Source organism: Strix aluco, chromosome 4, assembly GCF_031877795.1.
Source record: "Strix aluco isolate bStrAlu1 chromosome 4, bStrAlu1.hap1, whole genome shotgun sequence".
NCBI lineage: Eukaryota > Metazoa > Chordata > Aves > Strigiformes > Strigidae > Strix > Strix aluco.
This window is the reverse complement of record NC_133934.1, coordinates 66,060,914-66,081,323: the sequence shown is the minus strand read 5'-3', so window position 1 is coordinate 66,081,323 and position 20,410 is coordinate 66,060,914. Positions and strand designations below refer to the sequence as shown.

At 43.1% G+C, this 20,410-nt stretch overlaps 1 protein-coding gene across 5 annotated transcripts in view; it reads left to right on the top strand.

Moving 5' to 3' along the window:
• The window catches only part of SLC4A4 (solute carrier family 4 member 4), a 235,811-nt gene that overhangs the window by 62,330 nt on the left and 153,071 nt on the right, over positions 1-20,410 (top strand). For all 5 annotated transcript variants that reach the window (XM_074823379.1, XM_074823380.1, XM_074823378.1 and 2 more), the window contains exon 2: positions 10,421-10,494. In XM_074823379.1, the coding sequence (XP_074679480.1) occupies positions 10,422-10,494 (73 nt within the window). In that variant the 5' untranslated portion in view covers position 10,421. The remainder of the gene's footprint in view (positions 1-10,420; positions 10,495-20,410) is intronic.

Below are 20,410 nucleotides of genomic sequence, written 5' to 3'. Positions count from 1 at the left end.
TTGTGATGCTTTTAGAATGACTTCAGCATCTCAGAGATGCTTGGGAAGGTGATGGGGAGGGAAACGTGCAGCTCTAGAAGCTGTGCATTTGAAAGTAGGAAGCCTGAAGGAATGGAGAAGTTCTAAACTGTAATAAAGATATAAGCTGCTCTCACACATTTTGTGTTAATGGGAGGATTTTGTGTGCTGGGGGTTATTGCTGCGAAGAAGAGACTTTCCCCCGAAACAGTCACGTGGGAGGATGAGTGCAGGAGCTGCTTGCTGAGAAGCTGGGACTGAGAGTGCTGGATTGTTTTCCCTGGAGAAAACCAGATCTGGGTTAATGGTGCTACTGGGTGTGCTGCCCCACCCCGCATTGTACACAATGCCTGGTCTTTAGCCGAGTGGGAAATGGACTTAAATAGAGAACTCCCATTTCAGATAACCTTTTTATTTTAAAAGGCAGTCTGGCAAGGCTGAGACGCCCACTTTAACATCCTTGTCTATAGGTAGGAAATGCTCTCAGGTCCAAGCTACTCATACCTTGCTTTTTGAGACTCTGTAGGCAATATTCAGCAGTTGCTGGAAAGATTTCCCACAGTTGCAGTTTTTGTCTAGCTTTATATATCTGTATACGTTTAAATATAGATGTCTACAGATCCCCTGTCTATTATGTACTTTTTAAAGCCTTGCACCCATTTTGAAGTTGTGTGCTGAGCTGATGTAAAATACATGCTTGTAATACTGCAAGCAGTTGTTAGTCTGTGATACCTAGTCTTGTGACACAATACACTTAGGCACAGATTTCGTGAAAAGAGCTCTTACATGAGGCTTGAACAAAGAGCAACTACTTTATGAAACAGGATTGTTTTTAAATAGACATGGGTTTAGTTGAAGAGCACATGAAAATGCTCTCATAAATCAGCCCTGTGGAACAGTTTCATCTAAGGTTTATTGAGCCTCAAGTCATGCGCTAAATTATAAATCTGTTGTACACTGCCTAATTTTCTTTAAGTGGGGCAAACATATGCTGTATGGCTTGAAGTCATCTTTCCATGTCAGCCTTCTTGTTTAGTCCGCTCCTGAAATGCGCTCTCCTCTCGCCACTTTCCCATATTTGAACTACTCCTAAGAATTTGCTAACTGTTTTTTTTTCTAAGCACATGTTTTGAAGCAGGTGGGGGATATTTCAGGAATGTTTTCATGTCAAAATTGAACTCTGTTCTTTTTGCCATTAGTATGCAAAGCTGAAAAAAAATTGGAGGGAGAGCCAATTGGATGTGTAAAACGTGGTCAAATAAGTTGCCTATAAGGCATAAAACTGTAACAAAAATATTGCAGGACATGACATTGTCATGGTAATAAATGGCAAAAAAAATATTCAGATCCCACAGGCTGTCTTAAAATAATAATTTTTAGGAAAAATCCACTGTTGCTTGTGGGTTTAAAACCTGACACCATTCTGCCTCTAGAGAAAACTTTTTTGTGATTTATATTTCATGCTTTGCAGAAAATTAAGCTAGAAAAATGTCTGGTTTATGTTAGCTTCAAACAGATATATTCATAATATTTGCAGTCCAAAATCACTTCTTCCCGTTGATTTGCTCATCTCATAAAGCTCCTACATAAGTGCAATCTTGAATTCCTTTCAGACTGTCTCTATACCCTCTCCTGGCTCTAGCTACATTAAATATAGGAGATGTATGTGAAAGATGTCAGGAATCAGATGCTCAGCTGTAGAGGTTCACCTCGTCCTGCTGGAGAGAGGACTTTAACTGAGATGCTACAATTTTCAAATTAAGCTTGAATGAGATGTAGACTTCTCCTTGCTGGTATGTCTCCGCTTATAGCTCCATGATTTTCGTTAAGAGAAGGAAATGAAAACAAACAGGCAGCTGACTTAATCAGGTTTTATAGGGTTGTGTCATTTTATGGTAAGCAATCTAAACATAATAAAACAATGGCTTCAACTGCTACACCTACCCTAGGGTCTAGTGCCGATATGCCCCCTTGTAATTCCCTGTGTTTTGATAATGTTACTTTCTTGTTTGTGCAGAAGAAAGCTTCAATTTCATTCACTCCTAATTATTTTTCCTAGTAGTTATTTCAGTTCTGGAACATATCCAAGTTGAAGAGTTCTCCTGAAGTTGTCAGAGATATAAATTGCAATCTGAATGATGTAACTTTGTCAAAATAAATTCAAGTAATTCTTACCTTGGTTTCAGGAAGGTGCTCTCGTAGGCTTCACCTGTGAGCTGAGATAAAACTTTAGTGTTCTTGATGATCCAGTCAGTAAGAGTTTTTGAAAACAAGATTGGGTCAAGAACTGAGACTTGTATTTAAATCCTATAATGGGACTTAATTTCCATCCCTGAGAACACCTCTGTAGAGGAAAATGTTTCACGTAATGAGAGGTCTTAATTGGGAATTTATTAAAAACCCAAACCAATAAAAGTCCCTCTGCCCACACTCCCCCTAGTTTTCAAAAATGTCTCATTAATATTAAACCACTTTTAGTAGTTTAAATAGCATGGCACAGTGTTACTGAACGAATGGGCTACATTTTTGTGACTGAAATCATGTAAATGAGACATTTCAAGAAAGTAGCCTATATTGAAGTTTGTATTCTGCTTGATGCTGCCTGATTGACTGGAGGCACCCAGCTGCGTTAGTTTGTGGTTCCTCCTAGGTCTTCGTAACCTGATGACAAGACCACAGTAGTAGTTGACTATATTTGAATGGAATGAATGGGAGGCAGTGTAAAGGCAAATGGCTGCCTACAGAAAACACCATCTGAAATGCTGATGGGGAGACAGCCTCTCAGAAATAAGGTTTCTGAGGGACAAAGAAGCACTGAGAGAATGTGTCTATTTAAATGACTTATTCTCAAGAACATACTGAGCGTGAGGGTGGCTTAAAAAAAAAGACAAAATAGCATGAAATCTGAAAAGCAGTCTTGTAGCTGTAAGCAGAGTGTGTTAGCAAACTGATGGGTGCAGGATGTGTCCTGCTTTACAAAGCTAAGCCGGTGACGCAGGAACTGTGCTCATCTGGCCTGTCTTTTGCATGCTGTGCAGAAGTGCACCGGGTCGAGCCAGTGGCCTGTTTCCTGCGCGTGTCATTTGTCACAACTCTGATCTAGATGGACTTCCATGAAAGGACCTCGAAAGAGGGGCAGACGGGAAGCGTAACCTCAATTTATGATTTATGTGGACTGTTGAGGGGCACCCTTACCCTGTGCTTTGCTCATCTTTTCTCCAAAGCCCATTTAAGAAGTGTGCTTCAGTGTCAGGTAGTGAAAGACACGTTGCTGTCGTGCTTGAGGGACATGAGCAAGCAACAGCGAACCTTTGAGTTTTCACATGCCCTTTGAAAAGAAGAGCAATCCAGAACGTGCAGTTGCTTGTAAGTTGGTAGTAAGATGCTAAACTTACAAAGCTTTCTTACTTTTTGCTGCCTTCTTGTTTCACTACAGCATGTGCAACTAATCAGCAAACCATGTCGCATGCGTTGTGGTCCAACACATGCTGGCAGTTCATTTGAACTAGAAAACAGGAGTTGGTACTGCAAAAAGGAAAAGGAGGGCCCAAAACAGATGAACAGTCAACACTCCTTTGAGGTTGTATATGTTCCAGCCTTTTCCTACGTGTCCTGCATTGTCTGAAAAAAGGGTGCTTTAGCACCTTGCTTGCATTTACAGATTTTAGTCTTGTAGCATTAGTAGTTGTCTCACAGTTCTGTACAGGAGATGATTGGCATTGCTCTGGAGAGACGAGATGCTGTTCTCCATTCAGACAAGAAGTCTGCAGGACAGTAAAGAGCTGAGATGAGTCTTTGTGCATTTCCTCTACTCAATTGCATTGTGCAAAGCAGTCATCTTGGGTATTAGTTCCCTGTTGATTATCAAGTGTTATTTTAAAAGAAGCTGGGTTTGTTTGGTTTTAAAAATATTATAGCGCAAGTTCTTTCTGCAGAAAGCAAAGGCTTCTGTCCTCTGCTCCTGGTTAGTACAACCTTTTGCTGAGAAAGCATGTAAATAAATGCTGTTTTAGAGCTGACAGGGGAAAATGCTTCCAAGATAAATTTGGCAATGTGTTCTAAACCAGATCGTGCAGAGTATAGTTAGAAGCTCATTTTCCTGTGTGATAGAGCCCATATGCAAGTATGTGAGAAAACCAAAACACATCTAGCACAAAGGAATCGGTCATATTAGATCTGTTTATTTAAGAATTTGCGTATGGGCTGTGAGAACATCAACTGGGACCAGGTCTCCTTCTAGTTTCCTGTTCACTTGGCCACTATCATCACAATATCTGAATGCTTCACAGGTTGCAGAGAAAAAAATGATGTTATCTCTGTCCCTCTGCAGCCTGTTGACAGAAGCCTGTTTAGCTTATTGACTTGTTATCTTTGGGATACATGCACATATACACACACACTTGGCATCTAACTTGGGTGGCTTGGTGAAGGCATCATTTGTCACTGACGGGGAAGCCTTTGGTGGCTCTTCTCTCTACTCTGGTCCAGGCCTCATGCATCCTATCTATGTGAGCCTCCAGGTGAAGCTAATGGTTGCATTGTTCCATCTGCTGTTGAATAATGTTGCCTGTCACAAGTAGCATTGGTGGTGGAGGACACGTCTCAGTCCTGCGAAGGACTCTGAATGCCAGCTTGGTTGTCACGAGCAGGCCCCTTACACCTTGAGGGGAACAGTGCGGAGTGGAGCTGTTGTTGTACCTGCAGCTGTTCCTTGCAAGCCACATCGTGTTTCTTTTTGTGAGCTCTGGTTGTGATTACCAGCAGCAAAAATGCAGCCGATGGGTATGTGCACATGGGTCACTCTGAGTTTGTTCCTAGCAGCACAGGAAGGAATTACAGAGGTACGGGAGTCCTTTGTGTAGCAGGCACTGGAGCCTCCAAACAGATCATGCTGTCAGATGCAGTCTATTCTGCTGGGAGCTATAGTCTCCTCAGCTGAAAAGAAGTTGTCAGCTGCCCAGAGAAGCTGTGGATGCCCCCTCCCAGGAAGGGTTCAAGGCCAGGTTGGACAGGGCTTTGAGCAACATGGTTGAGTGGAAGATGTCCCTGCTGATGGCAGGGGGTTTGGAACTGGATGGTCTTTAAGGTCCCTTCCCACTCAAACCATTCTAGGATTCTATGAAAACTACATTCCAGCCTCCAAGAGGAAAAATGACTTCTGTGCTGGATGGTTTTCCCCATTTAGTGTTTGGGAGGTAAATGGTGAGGGGGAATGGCATATGTGTGGATTCAGGTGTAACCCTTGCAGTGTTGTGAGACCTGCCAAATAGCTTAGCAGCTACTTACTTGTTTTTTTCTTTATCTTTTTTTTTTTTCCTCCCAGCATCCCCATCTATTGTGTTCCCACTCCACTTTATGGACAGCAGTTTTCTGAGTAAAAACTCTTGCCCCCTCCCTGGAAGCATTCAAGACCAGGTTGGACAGGACTTTGAGCAACCTGGTCTAGTGGAAGGTGCCCACTAGACAAAAACTCTTGACAAGTAAATGGTGCCAGACTCTGGGAAGCATACAAGGGTGGTTGATTCTGCATGCTTGGGAAGACCTTATTTCACTTGCCTTTCCCATGAATGTAGACAGCTTCTACACACCAGCCTGTCGGGATTGTAAAGCAGGAGCTGTTGTGCTGTGGGGCTGGGCAGCCACGTTTCCGTCACCAGGTTTGACCCGATCCCTTTTGGAGCCCTGCTGTTGGCGTTGCTGCTCTGTGACCCAATGTTCGTAATCCTCTCTCCTCCCTGAAGCCGTTGACATGCTCCATGCCCTGGCTTATTGCAAAAGGGTTGCTCTTTAAATGTGACTTTCACATGGGCTCTGCATTGTGCTACCCATTTCAGTTATAGAGCTGCTCTGTGTTTTGGTTTGGTTTTTTTTTTTCTTCAGTGCAGAGTTTGCTGGAGTTTTTTCCTGATTGCAAAAGACATTTGAAATGGGCAGAATTGTAAAAGCTTATCAGCAAGTCATAACTCTTGTTTCTTGCTCCCCAGCTATGTTATGCCTCTATTCACTCGACTGAGTTGCATCTCCATGCAGCAGCTCGTGTCGCCACATCAGCCCTTATGCTTTATTTACGCCGAACACTAGTTTCCCTCTTCTGTCATCAATTACGAAGTTATAAAAAGTGCTGGTGTTGATGACTGTCAGCAGGAAGGCCCCAGCGGTGTCTCTTGCCCAGGCCGGGTGGTGGCAGCATGCCATCTCCCAGCACTCTGGCCAGGCAGGAGGCAGGGCTTGGCACTGGGTTTTGCCTCCATTAGGACAGGGAACAGTTAAGCTGAGTTTACTTGCTGCTTTAGACTGCTTTGAAGATGTGTTGCAAGTGTTCGGTGATATAACAAGGAGACCTGCAGGAAGAATTTATAATATGATAAGCAAAACAGAGACTGTCAGATAAGTGTAGTCAAGGGGAAGGAGACAAGGAGTTTTAAGTAATATTTTGGGTTTTTTTTAGTGTATCACAAATAATTTGGTTTTCAGCCACAGCACTTTCCTTCAGAACACAAATCAGGTTTGCTGTGCTAACACTGAATGCTCACAAACGCTCTTACCTCGAAAGTGACCCAGAGCAGAGAAGCAAATGGACTTCCTCATTTTTCAGGGTGTGCTCTGTTCACTGGAGAATAGTCTTTTCATCTTCTTTTCTACTTTGTGCTATTTGATTTCCTTCACCTTTGCCCATTTTATACTGACTTTTCTCTCCATTATGAAATCTGGGATCCCTGTTAGTACTAAATTGGTCTTGTTCTTTCTGAGTGGTCTGGCAGAATATTTCTGTGAGCTCTATCTGCAAATGGTCTGCAAATCTAGGTTTGAGTTGCATGCTGTGTTGGGTAGGCTGTGTGTGACTCCTGTTAAAATTCTGTTGACACATAATGTCATTTCTAAAAATGTTTGGTACCGATCTAATTATCTACCCGGAGAGGCCAATTACTCAAGCAGCTCATATTTTTTTACTTGAGTATATTCTGTCAGAGTACATGACTTGCTCAGACCTAGACCCTGAAAACAGAAACCCAATTTTTTTGAATTAAGTTTTAGGTTTGTTTCCAAAACCTTGCAGTAGCAGTAATGAGGTTGTGGATCTGGATAAAAAGTGTCTGAATGTCCCATGCTTTTTACCTTCTGCAAGGAGCTGGTAAACCAGGCTTAAACTAAGGCACGTTTCTGTTCAGAGGCCCTAAAAAAATTTCCACCCTTTCTTCCATCCAGTGTGTGTGTCTCCTCCATGGGATGGTGAAAATACCTTTTCTTGCTGCAGTGCTTCACTAATAGGACTCTGACAGTTTTCTCCTGAAGACCCAAGTGAAGATTTTCTTGTTGTTTCATGTGATTTATTTTTTTTTTAGTTTCTGCAACTCCCATTTCATATTACTTGAAAAATCCCAGGGGGCTGAAATATTTCCCCTGTGCAAATTCATAAAGGATGCTTTCTTGCTAGATTTTGGCCTGAAGAAATCCTGCAGTAATCCGAGAAGGGCAGAAAAGACCAAGTCAAGGGAGGTGGCGCTTGGGAGTCTAATCACTAAACTCCTGCGGATTAGAGACGGGGCGCCGTGCCCAAGCTCTATTCCTGGCCCTTTAAACCCCCCAGCTCTTTCGGATCTGCTCTGCGCCTGTTTCGGGGGAAGCATGAGGCTTGTAATGTGTCGTAAGCAGTTTTCCAACCCTCTGCAGCTAGGAAGCGCAGCTGTTAAATGTGATAGACTGATTCAAGGGAGGAAGGGTGCCATTACTGGGAGGATAGGGGAAAGTGTGGGGTCTGCTCCTGCTGCCTGCGATGAGGTGCTGCCGTAGGTGCTCAGCAGCAGGCAGGGTGATGCTGGGAGGACGCACTGAGCGGTGGGGAGTTTGAGCAGGCATTCTGCTAGGCAGATGGCACCCTGTGTTTTTTCAGCCCTGTATTCTTTGCAGGCAGTGAAAATTGCTCCCTTTATTTTACCTTCTTCTTCTCCCTCTTCCTCCCCGCTATGAGACTGTTGCTTCTCAGCTGCTGCGTGCCCAGACTGATGCTGCAGAAGATGGCATGGAGAAATAGGCCTTGGGAACTGGTGTTTGAGCAGGGACTGTGGGACGATGCGCAGGTGTGGTTGCACAAACACACACATGCTGAGAGGCCTGAACGTGTCGGTACTCAGGGAATGGAGGCAAATGCCAGGGCACGCTGTGGGTGAAAGTGTAAGAACAGACTTTACGGAGTAATAAAGCCTGTGCGGTTTGTGTTTGGGCTGCAAATCCCATCCCATCTGTTCCAGATGTTTTCAGTTGTGTTTATAGCAAGTAGCTACTGTGCTGCTTTGACAGAAAAAAAAATTTAAAAAATAAACTTGGGTGCATCTTCACAACCATTGCAAAAAGGCAAGAGCATCCATGAAATATGTTAGCTTTTATTGCCTTAGAAAAGATGCATAAATAGTTGTAAATAATTTAATGAAGAACTGGAGCTTTCATGTGCGTGCCTGAGTGCTGGCTTTGTGTGTTTTGTTGGCAAGAAGCATGTCCTACCCCTTTGCGCAGGGTAGCAGCTGCTTGTGAAATGGTACCTTTCTTAAGTCAGGGAAATTTGTTCTTCAAATACGCTGGCTTCTGCGTCTCTGGCAGACAGCGTGGGCAGAAACAGCCTCTGTGAAGGGGAGGTGGACCTTTTTTCAAATGTCAGAACTGGACCTAAACTTAGGAGCTGATACTCATGTTTGTTTCATGTATGGTGCTGTATTAGTTGCTGCCATCCAGTAATCCAAAAGAAAAAAAGCAGTGTATTTCCATCTGCTTAGTTAGTGGTTTTGAATCTGGCCTATTTTGCTTTGTTCTTTTTTACCTGTGACATATATGAGACTCATTCAAGGGAGCTGAGCTGCAGACTAAGCCAAGGATGAGGCCAATGGCATGTTGGTAGAGGTGCTTGAGGTGGAGGAACACTTGGCAAAGGTGGGAGAATGGCTGCTGTGCTACTGCTTTCAGAAAATGAGGGCTCTGGTACTTTCTTTTGTGGCTGTGGTGGGGGTTTTTTCTTTGTTTTTTTTTGTTGTTGTTGTTGTTCAGGTAGCCGTTGACATGCAAGGTAGATGTTCTGAGACATTCTGATTTCTTGGTACTTATCTGTTCGGTTTTTATACTCTTCTGAATTTGAATGTGCCCTTAAAAACTCTATGAAGTGTTTGCTGCTGCTGCACTTGGAGGATCTTGCGGGATCACAAGTGGAAGTAATATGGGTGTGAAGAAGGTTTTGAAGGCTTTGTTTCTTTCTGTACTGAGTTTGTCCTTATTCCATCTAAGGAATATAAGGAGAAGGTATTGTTTTTTGATTGTTACCCACATATGCCTGTTTCTTGCCATTGGTAGGAAAACAGGTACCAGCTCGGTCTCCCGTTGTATTAAGATAGAAAGCTTCCACAGTGACTGTCCAGCACTGAGCAGCAAATGTGTGCTTAGCCTCTAAGCAATACGAAAGGATGTTATTTAATATAGCTAGATTTTTTTTTCTCTGTGATTTGATCATTTTTATATTTGCTTGTCAAAAATGAATTTGCAGGTGAACCCTTGGAAAGCGTGTGGTCTTATTTTGTGGGTGAAATACAGCAGCATGAGTTCTGGGCAGCACTGCAGGAAGACCTTCCTGGTGGAGGCATAGAGTTAGGAGTCTCTCCTATACAGAGAAGCAGATAAGAGATGGAGAGAAAAGGGGAAGGGAAAGAAGGCAACTGCTAAAACCCATCCCCAAATGGATGAATGAATGGGTGACACACATAAATGACTGCTGTGATGGTCTGACTTAGTGTAGCTTGGTCTCTGGATAATCCTCATATGTCAGATTTCTGTAAGGCCACCATGTGACACAAAGCTTGCCTCCCTACAGACAAGTGTGCTTTGCTGGCATTAAGAGGCTGGCGTAAGGCTGGTCTCCCAGTGTGTATTCAGACGCGTGTGTATGTCTGTGTGTAGTATGAGTGCTTGCTCCTGTACGTGGTTCTGCAGCCAAGCTCCTTTAGAAGAACTTTAACAGGAAACTGGAATTCAACAAACTCTTGGCTATTGCATAGATAGTCCCAAAATTGCCTTTGTGTCTATATGTCCTTTTTAGAAAAAAGGAAAAAGGAGGAGGGCGGGGGGGGGGGAAAGAAGAAACAGGAAAAAACCCCAAAGACTTCTAGCCAAGATTACCTTTCTCCCACCTGTCACCACTGATGTCCTCTCAAGGTTAGAATTCGAGCGATGTGAGGCCAGCTTAAACCAAACGCCATTTGAAAGGAGTGCTATGAAGGAACATCAGGCACTGGAAGAAAAACAGGAGAGCCCACAGGAACATGAACAACAGCTTGCAAGTTAACCTGCCCAGGACCTGGGCTGGTTCAAATCGCTCGCTCCAGGAGAAGTCTGAGCATTCCTTTTTTCTTTTCTATTACTATAGGATGGAGGACGAGGCAGTACTGGATAGAGGGGCTTCCTTCCTTAAACATGTATGTGATGAAGAAGAAGTGGAAGGTAAGAGACCTTGGACGGCTGGGGAGAAAGGGTGCCTTCACAAATTGTATTTGTATGTAAGATCGGCACAGTCAGATAGCAGAGAAAAAAGGCACCTTTGTTTTGCCGAGTAATTAATCCTAAACTTGACTGAAACACCAGTAAGCTTGATCGGGGTGGAACTGAGCTTTTAAAGAAACCGTCTTTTTCAGTTCAGGAGTGAATGTTGTCATACGGTGCTGCACACATTTCCACTTCCCACAAAGTCATGTTGGCTGTGTCTTGCATAGTGGCTGTGAAATCAGGGCTATTTTGTTTTCCTTTCCTCTATGAATATAGTTTTGGCAACACTTGCGTATCATCACTGCACTTGGAAGCGCTGGAATATGGTGGTGGGTGTTGCAGATGGAGAAACAAACTGGAAAAACCAGCAATTTTACTCAGTGTCAGGGATGGACATAAGGCAGCAAGTGGATGTTTGACTGGGTTATCCTTTTAGCTTAAGAGGCATAAAGAGAAGGTTTTTACCTTAAAGAGGAACTTTTTAACAGAGCAGTTTCCTCATTTTTTAGGAAAAGAGTAGACTTCTTTGAAAGTGTTTTTATATTCTCTCTAGCTAAAAATGTTGTGAAATCCCAAAGGTAAAAGGAATTTAAAGGAGTTCAGTTTAAGCTTGTTGGTGGCAAATTATTAAGCTGATAGGAATGAATTATTTGCAGCAAATTATCGTTTTCTCATTTTATGAGGATCGGTTGACTTTGTGCTTGATGAACTAGTAGGGGAGAAGGAGGAAAGGACGATAGAGTACGTACTTTACCTAGAAGGGAAAGGAGTTAAGCATTTTACCTCACAGTCCTATCCTTCCCCTCTTGACTTAGGTATATAATTTTATTCTAATTTCTTTGTTTGCAAACAAATGCCTGTGGCTTTTTAGTTTAAAATGTTTTGAAAGGTGTAGAGTTACAGCCATGTCATTGTCACTGGTAATGGACCGTAAAGGATCAAGCAGTATGAAAAAATAATCTCCAAAAAGATAAATTAGAACACTTCCAGCAAGTTAAACCAGTCATTTCCATGAAAAAGTCTGTGTTTTCTTCCTCTCTTGTATGAAGTAGTCTGTGCTCAGGAGCTGTAAATCATCGTGTTGGGTTTAATTAGACCATTTTCTGTCTGCAGGGTCAGAATGACAGGGGTTTTGTGTTAGCCTTTTGCTTGTAGAATAATTGATACTTTGGGCCAGCAGAAACATTTGAGAGGGGAGAGAGGGAGAACATTTCTTAGATTTTACTGTCTTAAATGTTGCCACATGCTGTTGTGGTGTGTATTGCCCATGTGTGATGCTCTGAGAATATAAAGCAAATTGTTGTTTGTGAAGAGCAGTGTGGGAGTGTTCTTTTAATTATCTTCAGGTGCTGGGAAAAAGGTTAATCTTTAAGTAATATTTGTAGATATGGTGTGTTTATCTCCTTGTTTCAATGCAGATATCCTCATTTGGTTTAGTTGGCTAACAGACCAGTTGCAGTGCATCTCACTGGGATAAGGAGAAGAGGTGAAACAACTATTTCTAATTGCACACGACAGGCCTCTTGAGAAGTGTAGCTGCTTGTCTGAGCCTCTGGAGAGACTTGGAGCTGTGTAACCGGCTAATTCCCTTGTTTGTGCTAAAGGCAGCTCCCTGATTCTCACCAGGCTCCTGTGAATGACCTCACTAAATCACAAAAGGATCTGCCATCTGTGGTGGGGCCAGTGCTGACACCGTAACATCTGTCAGTGTCATGGCGCACATATGATGCAGTTGGTGAGTTGCTGCTCGGCCACTCCACTCTTCTGGAGTGGGACAGCCTTGAATTCATAGTACCTGGCAAATTTGGGGCATTACCACAGTGCAAGTAATCTTTAAAGGCTTTGACACTTTGAAGAGATCTTACTTGCTTTAGAGGGGAAGATTTCCAACCTAAATGATTCTATGATTCTAAGCATGTCATCAGCTACATCTAACTCTCTACCCAGATATGCACCCTGTATATAAGTACATTTAATGTATGTGTGTATCTCATGCACACACATGCACCCCGTGTACAGTCATAGTCTGCATGTATGGAATGATTTGTAGACTCACAGAATGGTTTGGGTTCGAAGAGACCTTTTAAAGACTGTCCACCCCCTCTGCCATGGGCAGGGACATCTTCTGCTAGACCAGGTTGCTCAAAGCTCCGTCCAAGCTGGCCTGGAACAATTCCAGGGAGGGAGCATCTACAGCTTCTCTGGGCAACCTGTTCCAGTGTCTTGCCACCCTCACAGTAAATAATTTCTTCCTTATATCCAATCTAAATCTGCCCTCTCTCAGTTTAAGATCCAGTGGAAAGGCTAAAACATCAGGTCGAAGACCTTCGGCTGACACGTGGTGCGGATGCTTCTAAGTCTGCTAGATTTCTGCACTGCAAGGGGAGTGGTTACAAGGAGGAGAGGTCTAGAGACCTGAAGGTGTTAGCTCTGAACCACTTCAGCTACTTTCATGGTATGGTTATAACTTGCTTTTCTAAAAGGCTTACAGTAGTTCACCCTCTGTAGAATAAGGTAACAGCAAGTGGAATTGTTACCTTCAGGTGTATTTTATTTTTCTGATCGTTTTTATTTTTAGCCTACTTTCATGAGGAAACAACATACATATAAAGTTGTTTACCACTCTTTTGCCTCTTCTTTCCATTCATCTCTCAATAATTTTTTGCACCTAGTAGTCAATATTGATCCAGATTTCTTAGGAAGGCTCTTCAAAGCTACTCTTAGTTTTACTAAACTTGTAGGGAAAAAAAACTGAGCAGAGGAGAGATCGTTTTCTTTTCTCTCTGCTAGGGAAAGGTGAATTGTAACCTTTATGAAAGAGAGCTGACAGTATGGTGTTAGGGCAGTGGAACTTGGGGATTCCCCAGCTGCAGGAGAGAATGGGAAAACACTACTGCAAAACATGACGTGCTTAGAAAGCAGGCTGCTTTTGTTGCTTGTGAATCGGTTTGATTTCAAACAGATGAAGACAGAATTTTAGTTGTCATTTTGAGCATCCCTATTTTGCATGTTCTTTGCAAGAAGAGAGAAGGACCATGGTGTCATTTTATTGGTACCTGGTGACCTCACATTATGTCTGTGAGATGGAGATAGCAACTCTGAATTACCATGTCACTAACTTGATTACGTAGCAGTGTGGGGGAGAGGGAAGGTCTTCGCTTTTTAAGGAGGGGGAAGAATGGGCATTTTTGATTGGTCAGGATGTTGAGGCATTTTCAGCTTGTCAGTCATGCCCTTGCTCAGTAAATGTAATGTTAATAGAAATCATACATACCTGACAAAACTGTGTCTCTTTGGTCTGGTTCCAGAGATTGTTTAATGCTTCTCTAAGATGGCACCTCAGTCTGGTCCTATGCTGGAATGTGTTGCTATTTTATTGGTGATATCAGCTGTTGACATTCAAAAATTACTCCATTCCAGCTCACCCCATACTGTCTTTATCAGTGAGAGGACTCAATTGATTATATTCAGTATGTGGTAGTTATGAAGACCTGCTTTGCTGGCCATCACTGATATTGCACATAAGTGCCCACAAATGTGACTTGGCGAGACAAGGGATCTGCCTGGGTCTGGTTCAGATTGTGGAAGGAAAGCCAATGCAAAAATGTAGACTTTCTTGGGGAAATCAGGAAGAGGCACTGCCCTAAGCTGAACCTCCTGTGCGAGAAAACCATTCCCATTCATTCAGAGCACTGCACGTTCCTTTCCTTGAAGGTAATGACATATTGCTGTAATGCCACTGTTAGGAGTGCTGGTATGTGTGACATAAACAGATTACTTAATAGCCAATTTTGCAAGAGGGGAAAAGTAAAGCTCCACCTTATCCTTTGAGATAAGGTATTCTTGGCTCTTGAAGCGTAACTTCCCCCAGGCTCACTGCTGCCCTGACTTCACGGTGGGGTGGAGGATGCTTGATTTCAAGTCTGACAAATCTTGCTGGAAGGCTTGAGGACCACTCTGGCTGCCTTTTAGGAGACGGGGACCAGCACTTGTGTCAGGTGTTTTGTCCTGTGTTTCGAATGGTTTGCAAAGTAAAGGTCTGAGAGTATCTCTTAGATACCACTGTTGCAGGAGTGGATGCAGGAAAAAATGCTGTTATAGTAGAAACTTTTTCTTGGATCCTGTTATCAGTATGGCTTTTACTATATAGAGAGTCTAAACCAAAGATTTTGTAATGACTTGCCATAACTACTTTTTCAATTTTAGCTGACTGCTCCCCACACCTTCCTCCTCCTTGCTTTCTCTTCTTGACCCTGTTGTGTCATTGCACTTTGCTGGTAGAAAGCTGTGTGATGCCATAAGCCTAAGATTATTACTTGATGGTTGGATCAATGAGGAGAGAGGTTGAAAGGGTAAAGATAACTGTGAAAAATCTTTACTCTTATTAACAGCAGGCAGAAGGTAGAAGAAAAGAAGGGAGAAGAAAACTTTGTTTTTGTTTTCTTCTGTCATCCCCACCCTCAGTTTTTGATCACTGACTGTAGGCAGACCTTCTCCATTTACAGGAATAACCAGAAAACCTGTTTCACATCAGTTAGAGTTTTCAATTGCTTCTGAAATAAATATGATTTTAAAAAATAGTAAGATAAAATCTCAACACAGAATGTACTTCATTAATATTCTTTGGTACCTTTAATTTATCTACAGAGGCAGAGTAGGCTGTATTTTGTTTTGTAAAACTGAGTCAGGCTTTGCTTGTGCAAAAGCAAAACGATGAGGACTCAGGCACTGCCTTTTTGCTCTCTTTCTGTACAGCAGCTGGCACAACTTGGGAATGGCAGGCACAGACTGGGACCTAAACGCTGCCCCACACAGCTAGTAAAAACGAGACGGGTGGTTTGGATCTTCTCAACTTTGAAGTATCTGGATGAAAGATTTCAGATGAGCTTCTCTCCAGCTTTAATTCTCCATGACACTTTTCAGGATACTGAAATGTGCTGTTAACTGGTTTGTCACAAATGAAAAGGTCTAGTGCTATGACTTCACTGCAGACTTTTGATAATATGGTAAATCCCTATGGAAAAGTTGGGAGTGGTTTTTGTGTGTACTAATTAAATCAATAGTACAAATGCTGTGAGGTCTGTGAAACATGAATCACTCATGAAGTTGTTCAGAAATTTTTGTCATTAAGATAATACCACTTTTCAGTCACTTGTTAGCTTGATGCTAGTAAATCTATGAGTGTGCTTACTATTGGCAATTTCCTGCAGGCGTCTATGTCCCCCATCACTGCATGGGATATGGTTCTCGTCATTGCAGATGTCTTTCAGCTGTTGTCAGGATTAGCTTTAAAGTTGCTGGGGTTGTGTGAGAAGGTGTTGATGTCCGCCTACTCCAAACTCTGTGAGAAAAACTGCAATTTTTCTAAGTTCGGATGATGATAAGCTGACTTTACATAAGGTAGTGATAAGTTGACTGTGTACGCAGGAGAAGTCGAGAAAATGTAAGAACAGCTGAGTCAATATGTGATGTGGTTTGCCCATTGCGAAGGAAAGGTTGTGTTTTCTTTTAAGCGATGATAAGGTTTGCACTGACACATGCTATAAGTGTGAGGTACATGGCAGTGAAGGAAGGTGTTTCCATACCATTCTGACAGTGACTGGCTTTTTTCCATCTCTGATTGGTTTAGAAATAATCAGTAGCCCTCTGACCTGGTGGTGAAACTAATTTTGCTGAGGGCCGTGCTAATTAGAAGGGTGGCCCTCAAATGGTACTTTCCAGCCTTTGATGGGAGCAACTGCTCTGAGTGTGACTTGGGCCATCCTGAAGCTGCTGATCCCTAACAAGAGAGAGCAGGCACTTGGGCAGTGCACAGCAGGTCCAGACCAAGGGCATGGGCCTCTGTTTTCTCAGTGTGCTCGTGATAACGACTCTACATCTATTCCATGCCATAAATCAAGAATAGTGAAGGTAAATGACAGAACCCACTTGGCAAACAGGGAAAGATACTCAGGCAGAAAGTGGAAGATACCTGACCCCAGGTCAGGGCCAGGTTCCTTCAAGCTCGGCCACCTCAAACAGTCACAGCCTTCATGTAGCTAGGGAACTCTGGAGTGTCCTTCCTTCTTTCATCTGTGCACCCAGAACTAGCGGAGCTGGGGTTAATCTGGAAACTGCTGCTAGGGCTGTTTCTGTATCTTGCTGGGATAAGTGCAGTCTGTATGCTAGTTCAATCATTGTCTCAGCCTTTGTGAAGGCCTGTCCCTTTGGGTGATGTTCCTAATCTGGTTGCGTGATGCTGGGAGAACTTCCTTAGCAGTAAAAAGAGGCTGAGAAGGGACATAGGAAACTCAGGCACTTCCTTGAAGGAAGTGTTGTGCTGCTGGAGAGGTGTCAGGTGAGGCCTTTGTGTGAATGGGGTTCCTGCCAGTGAGCGCCATGTTGTTGGCATTCCTTGGCTGTGCCCTGCCTTCTAGCAACCCCAGCTCTGGCTACAGTCTGCCCGTCATAAAACACACTGTGGCCTCTATATGTTTCATTATAACTGCAGCCTTGGAATCAAGGTTTGCTTGCAGCGGGGCTGTTTTTCTATCTTGTGGTGCGGTACTGCAGAGTCAGGCAGTTATGAGGACTTGCTGTGAGCTGCCTGGCACTTTGCAAACCCAAAGACACAGACTGATGGTTTAGGTAGATCTCTGCCTGGCACGTTGCAGTTACTGTCTTGTTTTTATTGCTAACCTGTGCCCAGCCTTTGCTGTTTGTTCTTCAGGCTTTGGACAACGTGCTACTCCATGCAGTCATTGGTGGTGATTAGGAGTTCAGGCTCTAAAAGGACCATAGTGTTTGCTTCAGAGTTTGGAGTGCAGATTTAAGCGGCATGCCTTTTTGTTGCTTGTGCGCAAGTGGTAAAGCAGCAGCCAACCTCTGGTACCTAGAAAGCGGTTTTGAGGTTCTTTCTCTGAAATGGGGGCAGCACTTGGATGCCTTAGTCATTATACCATGGCTCTTACTCGTATTTGGAGGGTTGTCTAAAACCTGCATCTATGAGCTTGACATTGCCAAGTACATCTTGGTATTCATTTAATCAGTCTTTGTAATTAATGAGATGGAAATACGGAAAATGAGGCCAAGGTTTTAAGCCAAGATGGCTTATTTTGGGTGGTCATTTGGGGCATTTTGGGAGTGGACAGTCTAGAACGGCTCCCCTCCTCTGCCCTGTTGCCCGGAGCCATTTGTTTTTAAAGTCTTCCTTTTCTTTTAATGGAATCCAAGCAGTACTGGCCAGATTAGATCATATCACAGCAGAACAGGTTTTGGTGGCTTCTGTAACCTCTCATAACTCCAAAGAAGAGAGAAAGAAAAGCAGCTTATGGAGTTGTGGGTAAGAGTCTCACAATGGGTTATATACAGCTCAGTGAGAATACTCCAAACACATGTTTATTGTTCTGTCTAAACAATGTCCACCTGTTAATTCATTGCCAACTTCCTTATATTTTCTTGTCATGGAGTAGTACCTTGTAGCTGTCATCAACGTGTCTCTTCTGGGTTTCACATTCTGATCCATCCTTTCTTAGCAATTCCTAGTGTAGTTTTTGGTGATTGACTTGGTCTGCTACTTTGAAACAAACAGGGTTTGTAGGATCTTCAAGAAGTCAAAAGAAGATCTCATTTCATTTTTTCATTTTCTTCTCCTGTTTAGATACTCTTGACTTGACTTTATGTGACCTCCATCTGTTAGAGCCATCCAGTTCTTCAGGGCACAGTGCTAACTCACCTTTTAAACATGCTTTGCTGGAGTGGCCTCTGAATCCTGTTAGGAATCGGGCAGTTCAAGTCTGGGTCACTGATGGGTAGCAAGCATCCGTTTGAAATGGAGAAGTGCAAGCTTTAGACAGATGGCTAGGCAGACTTTCATTCTGGCTAACTATAGTAGTATTACGTGGGAACCTTTTAAAGACTACAGAGGTCACTTTACATAAAGATTAAACTGACCTTTTGAAGATACTGAAATTCTAGAAGCCTGATGGTATAAAAGAAAAAAAAAAATCTCTGATTTGTGTGCGGTCTTCCCCTATACAGCTAAGTTCCCTGCCCCTTGTACTGATTTTAGTAAAGGACTGCAGTAATACAAATATGTAAAATGACCTTTGGACAAGTCCCCTGCTCAATTAAGTAATCTTCAGTGCATCTTCATTGCTGATGCTGGGACCTCTCTTGAATACCTTCATCTTAGCTATGAATTTGGGGCTCTTTTGTCAGAGTTGGCAGAATTGAAGAGGGCCCTGGTGTTTCTAATCTTGTCCCTTCCTATTTCATCTGTCAGTTGCATAGTAGCTTAGGTTTTGTCTCTCTTGGAGCCTCTGTGTTCTCTTTTGCCCTTTACTGCATCTCTCATTGCAGGCTGTTCTCCTGATGGCTTTTATTAGGTTGTGAACCCCCTACTCAACCTTATGGTTGTCCTCTTACAAGTATTTGGTCCCATCACCTGATGGGTTCACACTGACCCTTTTCTTTGGCCAGCTGCCACATATCATATAAAAATTAGTTTATTGCATACTACTGTTGTTTTAAAGGCCCTTATGCCTGAGGGCCTTCCTGATCTGTTTTTTTCAGCTCCCTGGTTACAAACTTGTGCCACTTTTTTCCAGTCTTTTCCATACAGACATGATTTCTTCTGCTTCTTCCATCCAGTCTCTTACCCGGCATCCTTTGTCCAACTCTAGGCATCCACCTGTTATTGCTGGTCCTGTGGCAGTCTGCGCTCAGTCCCTCAAAAGACCTTGGGTTCCCTTCATGGGAACCTCTTGCAGAGAGGTAATTTTGTGCCACCATGTCACTACTGTACGACATACATGCATGTTTCTGTACTAATAAAATTGTCACTGTGACACAAAAGAGCTGAGCCTGTTCCAGTTGTGCGGGCTGCCCTCTCTTTGGAGGGAAACGCATCTTTTCTGTGGCCCTGCTGCTTGATGGGGCTATTTTGATGTGGGGAACAGGAGGGATTTGGATCTGATTTATCTCCAACTGCTATGTAAACTTGTTTAGATTTCACCCAGATTTCAATGAAATGCTCAATGAATTCTTCTGCTGTTTACATCATCTATAAGTTTTTATTCACTTGAAAAATCGGTCACTTGAATATCAGGATGTTCTGAAAACCCTGTGGGAATGGAGTGGTGAGCCTGGGAGTATGCCTGGTCAGTCCATCAAGAGCGTTGGTTATGGTTTGGTTTTGTTCTCTTTTGAGTTTCAGTATCTGTGTTCATGTGCATTAATGGGAATAGTACTTAGGTCTTACATAGTGCTAGGGGAAATCATCATGTTCCTTGTTTCTAATGCATGAACCAGCCATGTTCACCAACAGCTCTTGTGAATTTCCATGTCTCTTCCCCTAACCCGAATTTGCATCTTCCTGGTGTATCATTGAAAATAGACCTGTTTGCCTGTTGGTTTTGTGCCCTGTGTTTCCATCTGTGTTGGAAATTAATGCTCTTCCAGATCGGTCCTGGGAACTTTTTAGGTGAAGTATGATGACTGTGTAGGAGGGACTGAGAGAGTCATTTCTGTTTCTCTGGTGTGAACAGTTCTCTGAAGTGGGGTGTTGTGCACACCTGGGTGTGCAGAGCCACAGTCATGTCCTGGCTGGTGGAGTTGGTCGGGATGGAGGGGCCTGCACCTTGCTCCTCTGCTAGCACCAGCACCTGCAACCCCTTTAAAATCAGGTAGGGTTAAGGGCACTTGACACATGATGGCGTGACCTTTTGTTCTTATTTCTTGAGCTGATTTGAAACTAAGCAGGGCTTAGTTTTGGACTTGCTTAGTGCTACTTTTAGTATCTCCCCTGTAAAATGGACCATCCCGGTGATTTATTTGTCATTCTGGGCCATCAGCTTTTTATGTCATTTATTTCCTTTGATTCTCAAACAAAACG